The sequence below is a fragment of the Narcine bancroftii genome, chromosome 12 (assembly GCF_036971445.1).
Source record: "Narcine bancroftii isolate sNarBan1 chromosome 12, sNarBan1.hap1, whole genome shotgun sequence".
In the NCBI taxonomy this organism is placed as follows: Eukaryota; Metazoa; Chordata; class Chondrichthyes; order Torpediniformes; family Narcinidae; genus Narcine; species Narcine bancroftii.
Window position 1 is genome coordinate 75,302,137 of NC_091480.1, and position 21,003 is coordinate 75,323,139.

Here is a 21,003-nt window from a genome sequence, read left to right on the forward strand (position 1 = left end):
TTTGTACATCTATGCCACCCAGTATGCTCCTGAGAGATGTTGCTTCTTAATTCTTGGTTTTCTCTTGATCAAAGAATATTATCTGGAAAGAGTAGGTTCAGGCTCCATGACCCCCATGAAGCCAGAAAGGCTGCAGAAGAGATTCGCTTGGACATTATTGGAACTGGAATGCTCAGGTGGACTACAGGCATTCCCTGATTTATGATTGTAATTCGGACCAAAAGATCGGTTGTATCTCGGAATGGACATTTGTTGGAATTGCATATATTTGTTTTAAAACTAAGAGATAAAATTTACACTGTTTATGGTGTATTTGACAAACTATAACTGGGATGCCAGGCATGCAAGAGCCAAAATGTGCATACTTACCTTGTTAGTCAGTGTCCCGGCGTCCATAGGCTGGGCGTGGCCATCTGGATTCCTGTGCCCATGCGCGAGTCTTCGGTTGGTACGTGCGCGGTGGGTTCACATCCTGGAGTTCAGTTGGCGCACGTGCGAGAGTTAAGTGCCCTAACGATGTTAAATTTGCACCCTTAACTCTTGCGCGTGTGCCAACCAAACTCCAACGCGCAAGTTGCTTATTGCCAACCAAAGACTCGCACATGCGCACAGGAATCCAGATGGCCGCGCCCAGCCTATGGACTCCGGACTTCCGACTTACAAGGTAAGTACGCAGATTTTGCCTCTTACGTGGTCTGTATCCCTGTTATGGTTTGTCAAATGCCACATAAACAGCATCATTTTATATTCTCTAAACAAATTTTCAGTCATATGTGCAGATGGTTGCAAGTCTCATAGGTTGCAAGTCTGGAGGACCTGTATTTGGTTGGTATTGACCAGTTGGGCTGAAGGGCCTTTATCACACTGTATAACTCTGACTTTAATTTTGGTGTTTATAAAAATTACATTGTAGATACAGTTCATCTTTTCCCCCTGTGAAAATTCTAAACACTGAACCAATCTTATAATTCAGCCCACACTTACCACTCTGAGGAAGGCATTTCATCACCACAGGGTTTGTTGCAGGAACTGAACAGATTTTTTCAATCATTATTTACTGACTTAGAAATAAGATCTTTTTGCCATCTGGAGGAAGACCAGGGAATTGGACGTTTGAAAATGGAACTTCCATAGCCTTGCAGATTAGTGTGGCTACTTGATGTCGGCATATGAGACACTGAATCTTGTGCCATCACAACCACAGGGGATATGAATGGTGCCAGGGAAGATGTAACTGTGGGAGGGGAGACTTACATGGGGTTCAGGCTCCTGGTCATGCCCAAACTCTGCGCCCCAATCCTCCTGGGCCTAGATTTCCAGTGCCTCCTGCAGAGTGTCACCCTTGCCTTCGGGGGGGCCCCAACCTCCACTTACATTACACAGCAGGCCAACCTACCAGCCCCGGCCAACCTGCGGCACCTCCACACTGCATCACCCCACTGGCGCTCTTCCCACATCTTGCACTAAGCTGCAAGCCGATCGCCGCCAGAAGGAGGTGCTATTGCACCACAGAGAGAGACTTCATCAAGGTGGAGGTGCAGCAACTCCTGGTGGAAGGTTTCATCGAGCCCAGTAACAGCCCTTGGAGAGCCCAAGTCCTGGTGGTCAAAGGGGGAAGTAAGCAGAGGATGGTCGTGGATCACAGCCAAACCATTAACCGGTACACCCAGCTGGATGCCTATCCCCTGCCGAGGATCGCCGACATGGTCAACGAGATAGCCTGCTACCGGGTTTTTACAATTGACCTGAAGTCGACGTATCATCAAATCCCCATCCACCCAAAGGACAAGCCCGACACCGCCTTTGAAGCAGACGGGCGCCTGTACCAGTTCCGCTGAGTTCCCTTTGGGGTCATGAACAGGGTCTCCGTTTTCCAGTGGGAGATGGATCGCATGGTAGCCGGCACAAGCTGAAGGCGACATTCCCGTATCTGGATAACGTCACTATCTGCAGCTATGACCAGCAGGACCACGATGCTAACTGTGAAAAATTCCTCCAGACGGCCGCAGAGCTGAACCTCACTTACAACAAGGAGAAGTGCATGTTTAGCATCACCCGCCTCGCCATCCTGGGGTACATCACGGCCCATGGAGTCATCAGCCCAGATCCAGAAAGGATATGCCCATTAATGGAGTTACCCCTCCCCTCCCCACGCTAAAGGCCCTCCGCAGGTGCCTGGGCCTGTTCTCTTATTACTCGCAGTGGGTCCCTCACTTCTCGGACAAGATCCGCCCACTGCCCCAAGCTACAACTTTTCCCCTCCCACCCGAGGCGCAGGCAGCCTTCATCCGCATCAGGCAAGACATCGCGGATGCCATGATGCAGGCTGTGGATGAGGACTCCCCCTCCCAGGTGGAGAGCGATGCCTCCAAGGTGGCCCTCACTGCTACCCTCAACCAAAGGGGTCGCCACGTTGCTCCTTCTCCAGGACCCTCCACGACTCCAAGCTAGGGCACTCTGCCATTGAAAAGGAGGCCCAGGCGATTGTGGAAGCAGTCCGCCACTGGCGCCACTACCTGGCCAGCAGGAGATACACCCTCCTCACGGACCAGCAGGCTGTGGCGTTCACGTTTAACACTACCCACAAGAGCAAGATCAAGATCCTGCGCCGGAGAGTCGAGCTGGCAACCTACAGCTACGACATCCAGTACCGCCTCGATGGTTCTCTGTGAAAAAGAGGAGTTTAAAATTGACTCTCAGCTACTTGTTTTCTTGATACCAAGCTTTTTTAAAAACTGGGTTTTTGTCAGTTACTGTTTTATAGAGAATAATTTTGGAGAACTCTTCTTTTGAAGCACTGACGGTAGGTAACCATGGGAATAGTGGAAATACTCAATCGACAGTAACCTTGGGAATAGTGGAAATACTCAATCAGCGGTAACCTTGGGAATACAGATGGTAACCTTGGGAATACTGGAAATATTCAATCAGCCAGGCAGCAAAAGTTAACTTTTCATTTTGTTCTTTGTTAAATGTCCCGCTCTTATTCCATCTGTGTGGAACATGCGTGCAATCAGTTGAAGTGCACAGGCAATCCCTGTGTTATCAGGGCTGCGGATCAAAAAAATATACTGTATTGCAATTTCCTGTGGCATGAAGCCATATCATCTGCGTATGTGAGTGTATTTATTTACCTTTCTGCAAATTCCATGAAGATGAATTTTATTCCATAATCTCAGATTTTTGGGTAGTATTTTGTGAATTCTGTAAGGGCACATTTCCAGCAGTTTTGCAGAGGTTGACTGTATGATAGTTTGCATGGAGAGGCGATGCTTGTTGATCACAAAATGTGTAGGGGAACATTTTGGGTCCAGTGATCATAATCCCATTAGTTTCAAGTTCATTATGAAGGATAGGTCTGGGCCTAGGGTTGAGATTCTAAATTGAAGAAAGGCCAATTTTGAAATGGGAAAGGATCTAGAAAGCGTGGATTGAGATGTTATTTTCTGGCAAGAAGACCTTCAAAGCTGAAATTTTGAAAGTACAGAGTTTGTCTGCTCCTGTCAGGATTAAAGGTAAAGTTAAGAAGCACAAGGAACCTAGATTTTTGAAGGATATTGAGCAAGTGATGTACTTGAGGAGTATTTAAAAAATGCAAGAAAAAAAACTCTAAAAAAATCAAGAAGGATAAAAGAAGACATGAGGTTGCTTTGGTAAACAATGTGAAGGAATAACCTAAGGGGTTCCACGGGTATATTAAAAACAAAGGGATACTAAAGGACAAAATTGGTCTCCTTGAAGATGGGAGGAGTTGGCTATGTATGGAGCCAGAAGAGATGGGAGAGATCTTAAATGTTTTTTTGCATCAGTATTTGATCAGGAAACTGGCAGAGTCCAAGGAAATAAGGAAAACAAGCAGTGAGTTATGGACCCTATAGAGGCTAAAGAGGAGGAAGTGCTTGTTTCCTTTAAGCAAATAAGAATGGATAAATCCCCAGGGCTTGACAAGATAGTCCCTCAGACCTTGAGGGAGGCGAGTGTAGAAATTGTAGAGGCTCTGGCAGAAATATTTAAAGTGTCCTTAGCCATGGTGCCGGAGGACTGGGGGTAGCTCATTGTTCATAGTTCATTGCTTTGAAAAAGCTCCAATAGTAACCCAGAAAATTATAGGTCAGTGAGCCTGATGACAGTAGTAGGCAAGTTACTGAAAGGTGTTTTAGGGATTGGAGACGCAATTATTTAGGATTGCAAACATGACTTTGTGCATGGTAAGTCATGTTCAACCAATCTTTCGAGGAAGTTACCAGGAAAGTTGATGAAGGAGAGGCTGTGGATATTGTCTACGTGAACTTTAGTAAGGCCTTTGACAAGGTCCCACATGGGAGGTTAGTCAGGAAAGTTGAGATGCGATGGTGAAATAGTGAACTGGATTCAACAATGGATGGCAGAAGCCAGAGCATAGTGGTGGATGATTGCTTCTCAGATTGGACGGAGGCCTGTGACAAGTGATGTGCCTCAGGGATTGGTGCTGGGACTATTGATGTTTCTCATCTGCATCGGACTTGTCAGCTACAAACGAGCCTGCAGCTGACGTGGACATTTACCCCTCCATAAATCTTCGTCTGCGAAGCCAAGCCAAAGAAGAAGATGATAAAGTGGTAAATTGGATCAGCAAGTTTGCAAATGACACAAAGATTGGAGCTTTTGTGGACAGCAAGGAAGGTTTTCAAAGTTTGCAGAGAGATCTGGACCAAATGGAAAAATAGGCTGAAAATGACAGATGGAATTTAATGCAGACTAGTGTGAGGTGTGCCATTTTGGAAGGACAAACCAAAAAAGGAGTATGGTAGAACAGAATGATTTGGGAATACAGATACATAATTCCCTGAAAGTGGTGTCATGGGTAGATAGGGATGTGAAGAGAGCTTTTCACATATTGGCCTTCATAAATCAGTGTTGAGAACAGAAGTTGGGATGTTATGGTAAAGTTGTATAAGACATTGATGAGGCCAAATTTGGAGTATTGTGTGCAGTATTGGTCACCTAACTACAGGAACGATATCAATATGATTAAGTGAGTGAAGAGAAGATTTACTAGGATGTTGCCCAGACTTCAGGAACTGAGTTACAGGGAAAGGTTAAACAGGGTATGGCTTTATTTCCTGGAGCGTGGAAGAATGAGGGGAGATTTGATAGAGATTTAAAATTGAGGTGTAGCAAGACAGTAAATGAAGATAGGCTTTTTCCACTGAAGGTAGGTGAGATATAAACCAGAGGTCATGGGTTAAGAGTGAAAAGGGAAAAGTTTAGTGGCGTTGACAGTGTATATAGAGGTGTTTGGGAGATAAATTGGGAAAGGTTTGTTAGAGTAGGTCACACACAAACACTTTAAAACACAGAATTTTTGCAGGAGCTTTTGCAAGAGTGCTCCTGATGGACTGTCATTTGAAAAAGGCAACAAATGTAACAACAGGCAATAGCAGCTTGTCCGGAAAACAGAACTTAATGTCTGGAAGGTCATGTGATCTTTGCAGGCAGAGAGCAGCGAAAAAAAAGCAGGCTTTGCTCTCAGAGAGGAGGGAGTGAGAGAGAGGGAGAGAGAGAGAGAGGGGGAGAGACAGACATTGGTTCCAGAGGGACAAGCTGGCAAGCTTTGGAAGATGGCCTGGTCAAAGGAGAGGACTAGCTGTCCAGTATTTCCCTTGGAATAGAAGGAACAGAAAGGAATTCTGTGGCTGTCCTGGAACCAGAAAAACTCTCTCTGAAAACCAACAAGAACCTTTGTTAATGTTAACTTGTGTGCACAGTACAAGAATTGCCTGCAACCAGTGAGATTGGGCTGTGAACCAAAGAACTTTGCTGAACTTACACACACATATGCTTAGAATTAGAAGGAGGTTAAGTGAGTCAATAGAGATAAGTTAAAGTTTGATTCTATTTTCATGTTCAAAGATAATTAAAAGCAACTTTTGCTTAAGTAACCCTTTGTCGTGGTGCAGATCTATAGCTGCTGGGTTTTGGGCTCCTTTGGACCCGTAACAGTGGAAACGGGAAACTTGTTCACACAGAGTGGTGAGAGTGTGGAACGAGTTGCCAGCTGAAGTAGTAAATGTGGGCTCAATTTTAACATTTGAGAAGAATTTGATCAGGTGTGCAAATGACAATATGTAATGCAAATAAAAAGAATGCACATTGTTGCTTAATCAAGAACCAAGATTGTGTGCACAAAGACACGTCCAGAGGCTCATGCTATACAATAATGTTTCTCACATGCTGCAATTAAAGCTCAACAATCTCGAGAAAATAATTGCATTTGTATGTTCTTGTACATAATCTTATATATATAAAAAAAAATCATTGTTTCTTAAAGGAATATTTCATCATCACCTTCATCTGATGTTTCCTGTTTCAAGATGAGGTATTGTGGTAAGGGCACCAGAGAGATCTCTGATGTAACTTCTTGAAGGGACTTGTAAGTGCTTCCTGGGCACGTTCTACACACATGCATGCCTCATTGACAGCTAAAAGTGATGAGAAGTTGTAGGAGCCTGTCAACAATAAATGTCTGGTGTTTAAAAAATGGATTCATTCACAGACAGCAGGTGGGAGTAAAATCGATTGATATTTGAAGATGGAAGCTTGCCACAGCCCCAGTGCCATTGCCATTGTGGTGTGGGCCAATGCACCTCAAGGTGAGATTGGGAGTATGTCGGTTATTCGGGTGGAATCCATGAGGTTTTATAGTATGCGGCCAAACCCAGTCACACCTAAAATTGTGTAACATTACACTTTGGAAACAAAACCTCCTGAGCAACTTCGTATGATGTCATCCTCCCTATGGAGCAGGTCCTGCAGTACTTGTATCCTGAACTGTCGGCCACCTCTAGCTGAATCAGGCCACTTGGAAAGAAATAAATCATATGCTGTGGCCTTTCTCACAGTTCTGAGATGACCATGGTGATTTGTAGACAATTGTAAACTTTTTGCTGGTAAGTTTAATATTTGTAAAGCACCAGAAGCTGGCGCGCTGCAAGTTCCCCACATACTCCCTTCTTCATTCCTTGGAGAAGGGCTCCGGTCCGAAATGTCAGCAATATATCTTTCTCAAATTCTATAGATGCTGAAAGACCGGTTGAGTTCCTCCATGTAGGATAGTGAGATGACCTGTTCAGGTGTCCGTTGGGCATTGGAGTCAGAGAATTCAGTGATCCAGAAACTAAACCCATCCTCCTGTACCATCCCTATGGTCACCTGACCAATCCTTTTGTCCCTACATTCGAGGTTGTGGTGCCAAAAGTAATCTAGAGATTCTAATCTATTAATATGAGAGGAGAAGTGAGAATTGATTTGGGCTCTGTGAAAGGAGACAGAGGGAAAAGGGAGACAGAGCTGGGAGAATGGCAACAAGGACAGGGGGATTGGTTTAACAAAAGCCAGAGAAGTCGATGTTAATGCCATCTGGTTGGAAGGCTCTCAGAGGGAAGACGAGGTGTTCCTTCACTTTGCGGGTGGTCTCAGTCTGGCAGTGCATGAGACCATGGACAGACAAGTCAACAAGGGAATGGGACGGGGAATTGAAATGTGTGGCTGACAGAGCCAAGGTGCTCAACAAAGTGATCTCCCAGTCTGCACCCAGTCTCTCCGATGTAGAGGAGACCACAACAGGAGAACCGATGCAGTGGATGACCCCTGCAGGTTCACATGAATTGTGCTTCACTTGGAAGGACTGTTTGGGGGCCCCAAATGTTGGTGAGGGAGGAGGTGTGGGGACAAGTGGAGCATCTCCTATGGTCACAGGGGTAGGGGCCAAGGGGACGATTGGTGGGGACAACGGAGTCACAGAGGGAGCGGTCCCTCCGGAAGGAGGAGAGGGGAATATGTGTCTAGTGGTGGGATCACATAGTTGGTGGTGGAAATGACAGAGGAGGATGTGTTAGACACTGAGGCTGGTGGGGTGGTAGGTTGAGGACAAGGGGAATCCTGTCGTGGGGCCCAGGACAGATGTGCAGGTAATGAAAGGGAGAACCGAGTTGATGGTGGTAAAGGGAAAGCCATTTTGTTTGAAGGAGGACATCTCTGATGATCCAACGTGGAAGTCCTTGTCCTGGGCGCAGATGAGACAGAGAAACTGAGAGAAGGGAATGGAATCCTTACGGGGAGTAGCATGTGAAGAGGTGTAGTCAAGGTAGCTGTAGGAGTTGGTGGGCTTATAGAAGATGCAAGCATCCCAGAGACTGTCAGGGCCTGGATTTGAGTGGGTACTGAGGGCCGGAACATCTCTCACAGGGCCTTCCTGATCGTCCAGGAGGTTTGGATCTGGAGCTTGGGTTGCCAATGAATCGAACAGGAGCTTGTATGACTGAAGAGACTGTGAGAGCACTGGAGCCAAACCCATGGACACTAAAGGGACTTTCTGTTGCTTCTCTTTCTTTCTTATTTTGAAGGGTGCCAGGCGACATTATTGATGACTCGTTGTCTGCCTTACGATAGATGTCCCTGTGGTTGCAAACAGGATTCCCAGATTATAAGGTAACCTCCCTGGAGCCAAAGATGTCTTTAAGTGGCTAATGCTAGGGGTTGTGGGGGAAGGGGAAGAGTGAACAGCCAGCGGGATAGTTAGAAGGGACGAAGCCCAGTGAGTTTTGTTGGTCTGGACTCCTCCTCCAGCCAATCTTCAGTCTCCTTATTCTGATGCCTTCCTGTTCTTTGCATGGAGTAATGCAGATCTGACATGGGGAAACACGAAAATCTACAGACACTGTGATTGTAGTAAAAACAGACGGAAATGCTGGAGGAACTTGATCTGTCTCACAGTGTCCATAGGAGGTAAAGATATATTACTGATGTTTCGGGCCTGAGCCCTTCTTGAGGTTATAAGCAAAGAGCGGAATAAAGAGTGAACCCTCCATGTCTGTGACAAGCTTTTTGCCCATCCATGCCAAACCCATTTGCCCACATTAGGACCGTCTGCCTAAATGCTCTTAAATGTAGTTACTTGATCTGATTCCACCACCTCCTCTGGCATGTTATGGGCGTTTGATGGTCGGCATGGATTGTGAGCTGAAGGGCCTGCTTCCTCTCTGAATGACTATCTACCTAGGATGTCTGGTCTGGGCATGTAACAGTTTGTTGGTTGATACATATTGAACAGATTTGACACTGCAAGAAATGACTTCACTTTGCAATAATTAGAGACATCTGACAAGTCTGTTTAAAACCATTTTAGCATGACTCTTGGAATACCCAAGGCACCTATTTACCCTCCCACTACACCATTTTACATCTGGTCTAATTCAAAAGCTTTGCTTTAATAGATCGTTCATTTTCCTTTTTGTGGCATTATCAATATTTTACAGCAAAATGAATTTTCTTGAAGGGTGGTCAATTCTAATTTTGGAAACATTGAAGCCAATTTTATTTGTTTATTGCAATACATGATATTTTATTGCTATTTATTTATTGTAACCAATAATGTTCCCTGGCACTGGCAAGACTTGCTGGAGCATATTTGATGGCCACCTAAAGAGGCAGACAGGGTCTTAATTTAATGTCACATTGTGTTTAGTTTTGTCAACTATTGCACCATCAATTCACAGATAGGTTAATGCTAATCTTTCCATTTCAAATATCTGAAATGCCTAGAGTTGAAAAAGTTTTAATTGTTTTGTGACTCAATATCTGTTAGAATCAAAGTGAAGTGATTCCTCGAGCCAAGGATTCTTAAAACAGGAGCAGAATTAGGCCTGAAGTCTACTCTGCCATTCAAATTAAGGTTGATGTATTTATCGGCTTAACCCAGGTGTCTCTTCGGACCCCCCCCCCCCCAGGCATGGAATCCCAGCGCTGGACGGGGGAGGGGTATGGCAGGGGGTGGTGTTGGACGGGGAGTGGGCACTACCAAAGGTACAAAGAACACATACATCTTTCTTCTATGCTCAGTCTGTCTTCTTGTTCGCTCTCTATTTATTACAAAATGGTGGCTACCATTTCTTGGAGAGGTTGGCTCCCCCTGCCATAGCCGCTATTTTCCGTTGATCCACCCCTGCTTTCCACTACAAAAGTCCAATCGACACCCCCTCCCCAGGTCACTATCAACTCCTTGGATAGTCCCATTGACTCCCCACCCAACCAGGGGTTGATATTGACTACTTTGGAGATTCCTGTCTTAACCCATTCTCCTACCTTCTCCCCATTACAAGACTGCTCAATATTAATCAAAGGAAATCCTATTTCTTTTTATACCTTGAAGAAAAGTTCAAGCCCAAAATGTTAGTTGTATATCTTTAGCTCCTATGGACCCTGCGAGACCTGCTGGGTTCCTCCAGCATTTGTTTTTAACTACAATCACAGCATCTGCAGACTCTCGTGTTTCACTCCCGAAGTCATATTGATGCCAAGACCAGACCACTGAGTCCATGCTAATCAGGAGTGTCCTTGAATTTTTTTCCCTCTGCTGTGAATTGGGAGTGCTGGTGCATGAATCATATAAGGTTGGTTTGCAGGTGCAGCAGGCAGTCAAGAAGGCAAATGGAATGTTGGCCATCTTTGTGAGAGGGATTGGATTTAGGAGCAGGGAGGTTACGCTGCAACTGTACAAGGTACTGAGGCCGCATCTGGAGTACTGCATGTAGTTCTGGTCTCCTAACTTGAGGGAGGATGTTCTGGCATTGGAGATAGTGCAGAGGAGGTTCACCAGGTTGATTCCAGAGATGAGGGGGTTGGTTTATGAGGAGAGATTGAGTCGTCTGGGGCTGTACTCACTGAAATTTAGAAGAATGAGAGGGGATCTTACAGAAACATAAAATTATGAAAGACACAGAGAAGAAAGAGGCAGGTAAATCGTTCCCATTGACAGGGAGACTAGATCAAGGGGACAAGGCCTCAAGAGTCAGGGGAGTAGATTTAAGATGGGGATGAGGAGAAACTGCTTTTCCTGGAGGGTGGTGAATCTGTGGAATTCTCTGCCCATTGAAGTAGTGGAGGTGACTTTGGTAAATATATTTTAAGGCAATTTTTTTGTGCATAGTAGGGCAATTGAGGGATAGGGAGAAAAGGCAGGTCGGTGGAGATGAAGCGATCATCTGATCAGCAGTGGATTTCATTGAATGGCTGAGCAGACTCAATGGGCTGGATGGCTGACTCCTGCTGCTATTTCTTATGTTCTTATGTGCTGGAAGAGAGAGAGGCTTGGCGTTCATACTCTGTGAAGCTGCAAAACCCACTGAACAACAGATTATCCCTGTTAACCTCATGGTAAGTGTGCAATCTACAATCCATCAGGGAATGAGTGCCAGAGTTATGTGTAGGTTGAGTCAGCTGATCTAGTTCAGCTGGCAATAGGAATGTTGCACTGAACTGGAGGAGCCTTTGGCTAAGGAAGGGCTACGTTGTCTGTCTTACTGCAGCTTGCTATTCTATCACCCTGGGTGCCTGGCAACCTGTCCGTTCTCTTTACAGATCTAATTGGCCTGATCATCTCCAAAAGTTGTCATTTTCCATTGATATTTTTTAATTCCATTTCTGGATCTGGAGGTTTAATGTGCATCGTGAATTGCCTCGGAGATTGTGGTGGTGAGCTGCCTTTTTGAAACACTGTTCACTCTGGAGAACGTGCTCCCACCATACTGGTAGCCTAGGTGTTGCAGGATTTATGCCATTCTTTCAAATTTAATTGGTCTTCCAAATTGTGGAACTTTCCCTAGAAAGATGTTGGAATGCTTCACCCCGAAGGAAAGCAGAATTTAAGAAGATGACAAGAGTTTTCAAGTGGGCAGCACGATGATGTATCCAAGTCAAGATGATGTGCAGTTTGGAGAAGAGCCCAAGACCCTGCAGAGGATAGTGAAGTCAGAGGAAAAGATCACTGGGGGCTCTCTCCCTACCATGAAGGTCACCTACAACACTCGATGAAGGTGAAAGGCATTAAGCATTGTGAAGGACTCCACTCATCCCTCAATAAACTGTTCTCCCTTCTGCCATCTGGTAGAAGGTACCATAGCACTCGAAGCCCTTACGTCGAAATTGGGCAACAGTTTTTTCCCCCCCAAGCCATCAGGCTCCTGAATTCCCAGAACATATGTGTACTGTGGACTTTTACTGTATATGTCTTAATATTTTAACTTATTTATGTAAATCTGCTCTGTGGTCCTGGAGAAGCACCATCTTGTCTTTACTGTGCCAGCATGGTGTGAACGATAAATAAAGGGGACTTGACTCATAGCAGCTATTTGAAGAAAGCTATGTGAAACGACAATGGTGTCGCTTAGGATGAAGAACTAGATGATGATGCTCACCGTTGGGCTGACTCTCTTAAAGTGGATCCTTAACCCTGCTTAATAAGTCGTCCCACTGAGAGGCTTTATCTGTAAACTTGTTGGGGGGTGGGGGTAAATTATCTATTGTTCATCTTTTGGCTGGCTCTGTGGAGGGGGAGGAACCTGCAGATGTAACAATGGTTAAACATTTTTTAAAAAATGTGACTGAAAATAAAATAAAATGCTTTAAGGTTTATTTATTCATGCAAGTGAAGTTTGTTCAGTGAAAGTACAGTATAGAATTTTGTCTTTTAAACTGTTTACTTTTAATACAGGTGTATTAGTTAGGCATTGTAAGAGTGAGTCTCAAGCAAATGGAAAATTCACATGTCCAGCATCTACCAAACCCTAGAGGTACCGGCTACCAGGGGTTTTACTTCACAAAAATCTTCTTCCTAACCGGAGGGTGTGAGACGAATCTTTTAATACTTTGGTTGCTTTTCCCAGGCAGTGGAAGGCGTAGATGGAGTCATTAGAGGGGAGGGGGTTATGTGTTGTGGCCTGAGCCACAATCACAACCCTTTCAAAGAAGCTGGCTACTGGAGATGCAAATTTGCATCCTTCATGTAATAAAGCAAACATGTTGCACTGTGCTCAAACCATGAATTAATAATTTCCATTTTTGTGGTGGATACGGAGATGGTTATAGGGCTGCACAAGTGCGGTATCTCTCCTCTGAGGTCAACAATTGTAAAGCATTTGATTCTATGTTTAAAATAGTACCAAAAGTTTTTCTTTATTTTAAATTTAGATCCTAAAATTTAAAAAAAAGCATGTTTTGAAAGGCGGCACGGTTAGTGTAGCGGTTAGTGTAGCGGTTAGTGTAGCGGTTAGCTCAAGACCTTTTCAGCAGCAGTGATCAGGACTGGGGTTCACATCATGCACTGTCTGTAAGGAGTTTGTATGTTCTGCCTATGTCAGTGTGGATTTTCCCCAGGGTCTCTGGTTTCATCCCTTCCTTCAAAACTTACTGAGGGTGTAGGTTAATGGGGTGAAAATTGATCGGAACGGACACGTGGGTCGAAATGGCCTGTTACTGTGCTGTATGTCTAAATTTAAAATTAGTTCTAGATTTTCGTACATCTAGGTGAGGTGCGCGAGTGGGATATCTTTCCTATAGGACAGGCGTGGCTAAACCTCAGCTTGGGAGCCACTTGCAGCTCATGGAGGTATTTTGGCAGTGTTAGTGGGTTTGCAATCACGTGATTGTCATGAACGTCAGTGTGATCCAGACTGTCCAGCCATCCGAGCTCCCGACACACCGGCTGCTCGCCCATTCGAACTGACAGAGGACTCTCGTCTAGGCCCCGGCCGCCTGCCCACCCATTGGAGCTCCTGATGTCTGGAATGCAGATTTACCACCTGGTCCTGGCCAGCCAGCCATCAGAGCCCCTGACACCTCAAACGACGCAGGTGTTTACCACGGTCAAAATTTGTATGTGAGTAATGGTCGATAACCTAAATTTTACCCTAAAAACCGGTCCACAAAATTTGACTATTACACCAAAATATGTCCTGGACATTTTGATTATTGAAACTAATATAAATTAGCAGTTTAAAAGCTATATACATGAATAAATATTCTTACATTTATGTATTTCTTAATATTTGTAGAAAATGTTTGCAACAAAATGTGCATTTAAGAGTAAAACGTGTAATTTTTTTTCATGTCGGCGGCTCTCAAATATCTTAAGTTTGTAGTGGCAGCTACACTGCTAACTGGAATAACACATAACCAGACAGGTTGAGCTCAGTGAGCAGAAAACTTATACTCCCAGCCCGGACCTGGCTGAGAACTGCGCTGGGGGCGCTGACATCACCAGGGCATCACATGGGTCCCCAAGCGTGGGCTTCTGAGCCCGGTGCCGAGGTCGAAAGGCGCCATTTTGGCCGGCTGCCCCACCGCGTGTTACAAGCGGGGCCGGTTTGCCTGCCTCATGGCGTGCCGCCACAAGTTTATCATATGTGGCTCTTACCTTAACCAAGTTTGGCCACCCCTGCTCGAAGAGGCCAACAATTGTTACTCATTTGATTCGATGTTTAAAATAGTTGCAATGGAAAATGTATTTCTTTATTTTAAATTTGCATCCTAAAAAAAGCATGATACAGAGTATCCCTAAAGAAGTCAAAACTTGTCAATTATTTGATTTTGTTTAAAATAGATGCAAAATGTTTTGATTTAAAAATGTTTTTAGTTCTTTATTTTCATAAATATATTTTTAATTCCAGCATTGATTACTTTTTAAATAGTTTTAAGGATTTTAAATTTGCAAACTCTTATAAAAACTGTTGGCTCTTCCACATTGGGCTCCAACGCCTTTGCTAGGTGGGCGGGTCTTTCCTGGGGGGGTCAACCTGTCAGTCACTGGATGGGCGGGTCTTTAATGGGCGTTAATCTGTCAGTCACTGGATGGACGGGTCTTTGCTGAGGGTTGACCTGTCAGTCACTGGATGGGCGAGTCTTTGCTTGGGGTTAATCTGTCAGTCACTGAATGGGCGGGTCTTTGCTGGTGGTTAGCTAACCTGTCAGTTACTGGATCGGTAGGTCTTGTCGTGGGTGGGGGTGGTGGCTTAACCCGTCAGTTACAACAAACGGGCGAATCCTGACTCGGGACGGGGGTGGGGGGGGAAACGGGTGGTGTCAGTCACGGCCAGTCGCTGGGACACACCCGTCAATCACCGTGTGGGCGGTGCCGCAATGTGAAAGGGATCCCCGCGCCACGCTTTGTTTTTCCCGCAAAAATGACGTTCGCCTCCCTTTGCTGGAGCGGCTCCGTAAGGCGGCCGGTGATTGGGCGGCCTGGTCAGCTGGTGGCCCGAGGCGGAAGCGGGAGTTTGAGATCATTTATTTCACCCCTGGTTCTTGCGGCCGACGGCCACCGAAGCGCAAGGGGCGAAAAGCGGGGCGGCGATGTCGGCATCCTCAGCGGCGTTGGTCGAAACGGAAATGATAAATTAGGCTGCGGTTCGCGGGGCGGAGCGTGCGGTCCAATCAGGTGCGAGGATGCTGGCAGGTGGGTGGAGAGTCCTGTGTGTTTTTGTTTTAATGTTTTTTGTGGAAAAGTTGAAGCCGCGAGAGGGTAAAATTTTAAACGGGAGGAAGCCCCATTGAAGCCGCGGCGAACGGAGCGAGGCAGGGGCGCCGGAGCCGGCGGCAGGATGAATGGAGTCACCAAGAGCAGGTTCGAGGTGAGTGAGGCTGGGAGTTAGGCTTCGGTGCCCCCCGCTAGGCCCCCCCTCCCTCCTCCCCTGGCAACAGCCCCTGAGATGGGAGCTGGGCCCCCACCCTCTCACCCACTCGTACTACAGGCCTCTCCCCACCACGAGCCCATACTCCTCCTGTCTGCACCACTCTCCTCCTTTGTGTGATGAGCAACAGCTGATCAATGTTTGCCAGCCCCAGAGTTACTCTTGCTCTGTTTTCCTTGTTGCTCCTTTCTTTGTTTAAGGTAATAGATTATATGTTTTTAATGCCTCGAGCCCCCTACGAACACGCTAATGCTTTGTATTTGGAGGGAATACACTTGAATTGTGCATTTACATTTGTCCAGACATAAAGTAAAAGAGGAAACTGCAAAATATTAGCGTGATCTATTATGGAAACCTTTTTGGGGGAAAATACTGTTTAATCTCATTTATTGATCTGTGCATAGCAGACTTTTCAAAGTTCTGTACATTTGGGTTCGCAAAAATGTAATGACTCGTTTGACAGATTGGATGAGTTGAAACCTTGACTTGTTGAGCCCGCGAGTAATTCTCCCTGATAATCGGTGATAAGCTCCCTCAGAATGCTGGAGCACTGGGTCCTTGGGGTGTTTACCGATGCAGAATTGTTGCTCTTATTTGGATTGAATGGCAGGATGACTTTGCACTGTGAGGACAGACTGTTGTTGTTGCAGTGGGCTGAAGTGGAAAATTTTAATGTGCAGTAGTGTAGTAGATTGTTACTTTTTCTCCTACAATGGGGTGGTCATTTTGAAAGGGGTATGTTTGGGCCGAAGGGCCTGTACTGTGTTGTAATGTTCTGTACACAGCAGTTTAGGGGATTTAAGGTTTCCTTTTTAAATGCAGGTAACATCACCTTCTGTTATTTTCCCAGTTTACAAATTTCCCTGCGCTCTTGCTGGTCTTCTAATATTTTTTTCTCTGTGACATTGCTTGTGGTTAACCTGTCACTCACTGGATGGGCAGGTCTTTGCTGGGTGTTAATCTGTCACTCACTGGATGGGCAGGTCTTTGCTGGGTGTTAATCTGTCACTCACTGGATGGGCAGGTCTTTGCTGGGTGTTAATCTGTCAATCACTGGATGGGCAGGTCTTTGCTGGGTGTTAATCTGTCAATCACTGGATGGGCAGGTCTTTGCTGGGTGTTAATCTGTCAATCATTGGATGGGCCGGTCTTTGTTGGTTGTTAATCTGTCAATCACTGGATGGGCGGGTCTTTGTCGGGTGTTAATCTGTCAATCACTGGATGGGCGGGTCTTTGTCGGGTGTTAATCTGTCAATCACTGTATGGGCCGGTCTTTGTTGGGTGTTAATCTGTCAATCACTGGATGGGCCGGTCTTTGTTGGGTGTTAATCTGTCAATCTCTGGATGGGCGGCTCTTTGCTGGTGGTTAGTTAAGTAGCGTGTTCAACTAGGAAAAATCATCCTAAACACTGGGAGGGGAAAAGGCAAGATGGTCGAGACTTGACCCAAACATTTGCATACAAGAAAATGTTGAGACTTTGTTTTGCAAGTGAGAATTGGCCATCTTTTGTGTTACAGTAGAGTAGTGGTTATGTTGATAGATTGGGAGTCCTGAGGCCTAGATTGCTGATCTGGACATTGACTTCAAATCCCACAATGGCATCTGAGGAAATTTAAATCGAGTTAATTAATGCAACCCTGTTTCCTTTTTAGGTGCAGAGGCATAATGTCCTCATCCTGTCCAACCTATTTGTGATCCTATCCCCTATAACCGCTTCCTGTTGGCCTTTGCTCCTCTCCCTGCCCCTTCCCTCCTCTTCTTCCCCCCAACCCCCACTTTTTTATTTGGGTGTCTGCCTGCTTTTTTTTCTCATTGATTTACTGCATCCGGTGCTACCTTGTGGCCTTTTCTACATCAGAGAGATTGGGAGATTGCTTCACTAAGCACCTTTGCTCCGTCTGCAACAGTGACCGAGGCACCCCTGTAGCCAACCATTTCATTCTGTGTCACACTCCTGCGCTCACATGCGTGTCTATGGCTTTATGTACTGTCCCACTAAGACCACCCGCAAGTTGGAGGATTAACATCTGATTTTCTGTCTGGGCACTCTCCAATCAGAAGGCATTAACGTTGACTTTTCCAATTTCTGCTAACCTGCTATCCTCCCTTCACTTCTCCTTTCCAGTTCTCTCTCCTTTCACCCAGCCATCCCTTCTCTCCTTGATTGCTGCTGTCCCCTCCCTCCTATGACATCCTGCTGTACTCTTTTGTTCAGACACCTGCTGTCATTTTTCCATGCCTTGATGAAGGGCTCAGGCCTGAAACGCAAATTACCCTTTGCCTTCTATCATTGCTGCATGACCTGTTGAGTTTCTCCAGCACTTTTGTACTGTACAGAGTCTGCAGACTTTCCTGTTTAACAACCTATTTATAACTTTTAACAAATTCACATCAGACTGTTAAAAGGCTTGGCAAACCGTGCAGTTTGAAGCCAAGGGAAATTAAATTTTTTAAATAAGGTTTTCAAAACAGTAATAATTGAGGGAATCTGATCATTTTTATACTTCAGAAAGTGAAGCTACTTTCTGATCCTGTAATGTAGTAGTGCTGATTGCACAGTAAGATTTTGTGGGTTTCTGCATGGTATTGCAATTTGTCTTAAACAGATAAGAAATTTAGATGGGTTTCTAAAGAGAGAAAGGATTGACGCAAAGGGCAAGTTAATGTGTCTGAATCGACTTGTTGGACTGAATGACCTTTGTTCTCAAAACAGGGCATACAGAAGTTGTAGTGATGGTCTGAGTAATTTCTTTCAAGTGACAGACCCAAAAATCTTTCTGGTAATGGCAGAATGTTAAGCTATTTTCATTAATTTTACTTTAAGTGGCTGTCTTTCTGAATTGCTGTAGATTAAATGATGCATTTTGTGCCATGTGTGGTTTTTGGGTGCAAATGCCGGGGAACACGAGCATAAGAAATAGGAGCAGGAGTTGAGCCTGCTCCACCATTCAATAAGATCATGGATGATATGATCATTGACTCAACTCCACTTACCTGCCTTTTCTCCATATCTCTTAATTCCTTTTTTTTGTGTAAAAATGCAAGATTGGAACATGATTCACAACCACAAAAAAAATTTAATTAAACACTGATAATAAGATTGTCAGATTTATTGGTAATTTGTAACATTATAACTTCTGCCAAATTCCTGGTATATACTGTACCAGGAAGCCTCCTTCAGAGAACTTGCCCAGGCAGATTTTGAATGCTTCTTGGGAGTGACATGGTTCAGTTCCATTATTATAAAGGACTTCATATTTCCACAGATTAAATGAATATTTATAACTTTCCCCGAGTTTACTTGAAGAGCCGCAGCCACCGGCGGTCTCCTGTCTGATCTTGGGAGCAGTTGGGATGGAAAGGTGAGGTACAGAAAGTTGACTGGACCGGAAACATGGTGGCCGCAAGAACAAGTCACCATCAAGATATTCTTTGCTGTCGATTTCCCCTCATATTTCCAATGTATTTTTTCCATCTGTGACTCAATTTGTTGTGGAGTATTCACTGCTTGCCTGGATGAGTGTATTGTCAGCAACTGTCAAGTGACTGAACATATCATAGAATACAACTGTATACTACAGGCCCTTCTTCCCCCAATGATGTGCCAACTTGTATATTCCTACCTTTTTTTAAAAAAAAAACCCTTTCCTGCCTCATAACTCTGTATTTTTTCTTTCATCCATGTGCCTGACTTAGTCTCTTAAATGTCCCCAATGTTTCAGTCTCCACCATCATCCCTGGCAAGGTGTTCCAGGCACCCACAACTCTCCGTGTTTTTTTTTAAAAAAAGGGACCCCTGATATATCCAGTAAACCATCCTCCCTCTCTTTGAAGATATGTTCCCTGGTGTTTGCTATTCTTTCCCTGTGAAAAAGGCACTGGCTGTCCACCTTATGTATGCCTCTCAATCTTGTAGACCTATTAAGTCTCCTCTCATCCTTTGCTCCAAAGAGAAAAGTTCCAGCTCTGTTAAGACTTATTTTCCAATCCAGGCATCATCCTGGTAAATCTCCTCTGCATCCTTTCCATAGTTTCCACATCCTTCCTATAACACAAGACTAAGTGTGGTCTCACCAGAGATTTGTAGAGTTGCAACCTGACTTCTTGAACACAATCCCCCAGCATCTCATAGGCTTTTTTACCTATCCTATCAACCTGTGTGGCAACCTTGAGAGATGTATGGATTTGGTCCCCAAAGCCCATCGGTTCCTCCACGCTGCTTAATGTCTGACCATTAACCCTGTCGTCCAGGGCAAAATAGTTTGTTTATTTGTACTATTGATTCGCAACAACCATCAACAAAAGATACTTCAGTTCCTTGCCTGGATCTCTCTCTCAGTGCCTCCTAAGCCTAGCATCTGCCACCTATCCATCACTTTAAACATTAATTCACACATCACCAATGCACAATGGGTGAATTGTATACAATCTAGAATCACTTGGTGAGGCTAACTCAACATCCTTCCCTAAACCTGTAAGAAGTGCACAATCACCAGGCACATGTGGGAACACTGTCAACTGGTTCCTTTCCGAATTGCACACTATCTTAATTTGGGAAGCTGGCAGTAGAATTTCATTGTTGTTGAGTTTTCATCCTGTAAAGCCCTACTCAATATCTTCAACAGAAGGACCTAAGTGATTCAATAATGCAGTTGTCACTACCTTTATGAGGGTTGTTTTTGATAGGCAATAAATACTGACCTTATCAGAAATGGTCAGTTTATAGAAAAGAAAATTTGAGTTTTTCAAAGAAGTTTCATTAGCTATTTTTCATCCTCAGTAAATTTGCTGTGGAAGTTTTGGGATTGCTTGGCTTATTTTGGGCCTCCGGTTTGGAATTTGTGTCTTGTCATCTCATTCCTGTTAAGGACCAAATCTATTCAACTATTTAGGAAAGCAGTGTGTTGAGGAATTTATAAATGGCTTGAAAAATGCGTAGAGCTAATTGTATGGATAGCTCACAAAGATGGGTTGGGTCCCTATTTATCAGTGGCATTACAATGCATGTTTATGAACACAGGCTAATTGACCTTTTAAAAATTCATGCCTGTTTGCATCTCCCTGCTGGCCATAGATTAGACCATGTACACCATATAAAATGCCAGTCCCAGGAGAACGGGCAGGGAAGTGATCTTGTGCAATGGGCTTTACAAATAATAATCCTCTAAGGATGACCATTTTTCACTTTCTCTTTTGCTTGGTGGGGTACAAGGACCTCACATGAATCATGGCAAAAATATAACTGAGTGTAAAGTTGCTTGCGGATCATATAATGAGTGGAGCATTTGGCTAAACCCACTGACAGTGGTGCTGTTTCCTTGGAGCGAGAGCATTCCTTGTCTTTTGTAGCAGGTGTTTTTAACCATCTCCTGGAATCCATATTTATAAATGGGAACAGGTCTTTCAACCAACTGAGAATTACAACCAACAGTTCCCATTGACATTAATCTAATTTTATTTTCCCCATTTTACAGTTAACTCTCAACCCCCCCCCAAAAA

General features: G+C 44.7%; 1 protein-coding gene across 5 annotated transcripts in view; it reads left to right on the forward strand.

Moving 5' to 3' along the window:
• The first annotated feature begins 15,040 nt into the window (after nt 1-15,040).
• LOC138747566 (F-box/LRR-repeat protein 20) overlaps nt 15,041-21,003 on the forward strand; it is a 137,051-nt gene continuing 131,088 nt past the window's right edge. For 3 of the 5 annotated variants that reach the window (XM_069906892.1, XM_069906893.1, XM_069906900.1), the window contains exon 1: nt 15,625-15,703. In XM_069906892.1, coding sequence (XP_069762993.1) covers nt 15,641-15,703 — 63 coding nt within the window. In that variant the 5' untranslated portion in view covers nt 15,625-15,640. The other 2 variants (XM_069906895.1, XM_069906894.1) reach the window with 2 other exon arrangements.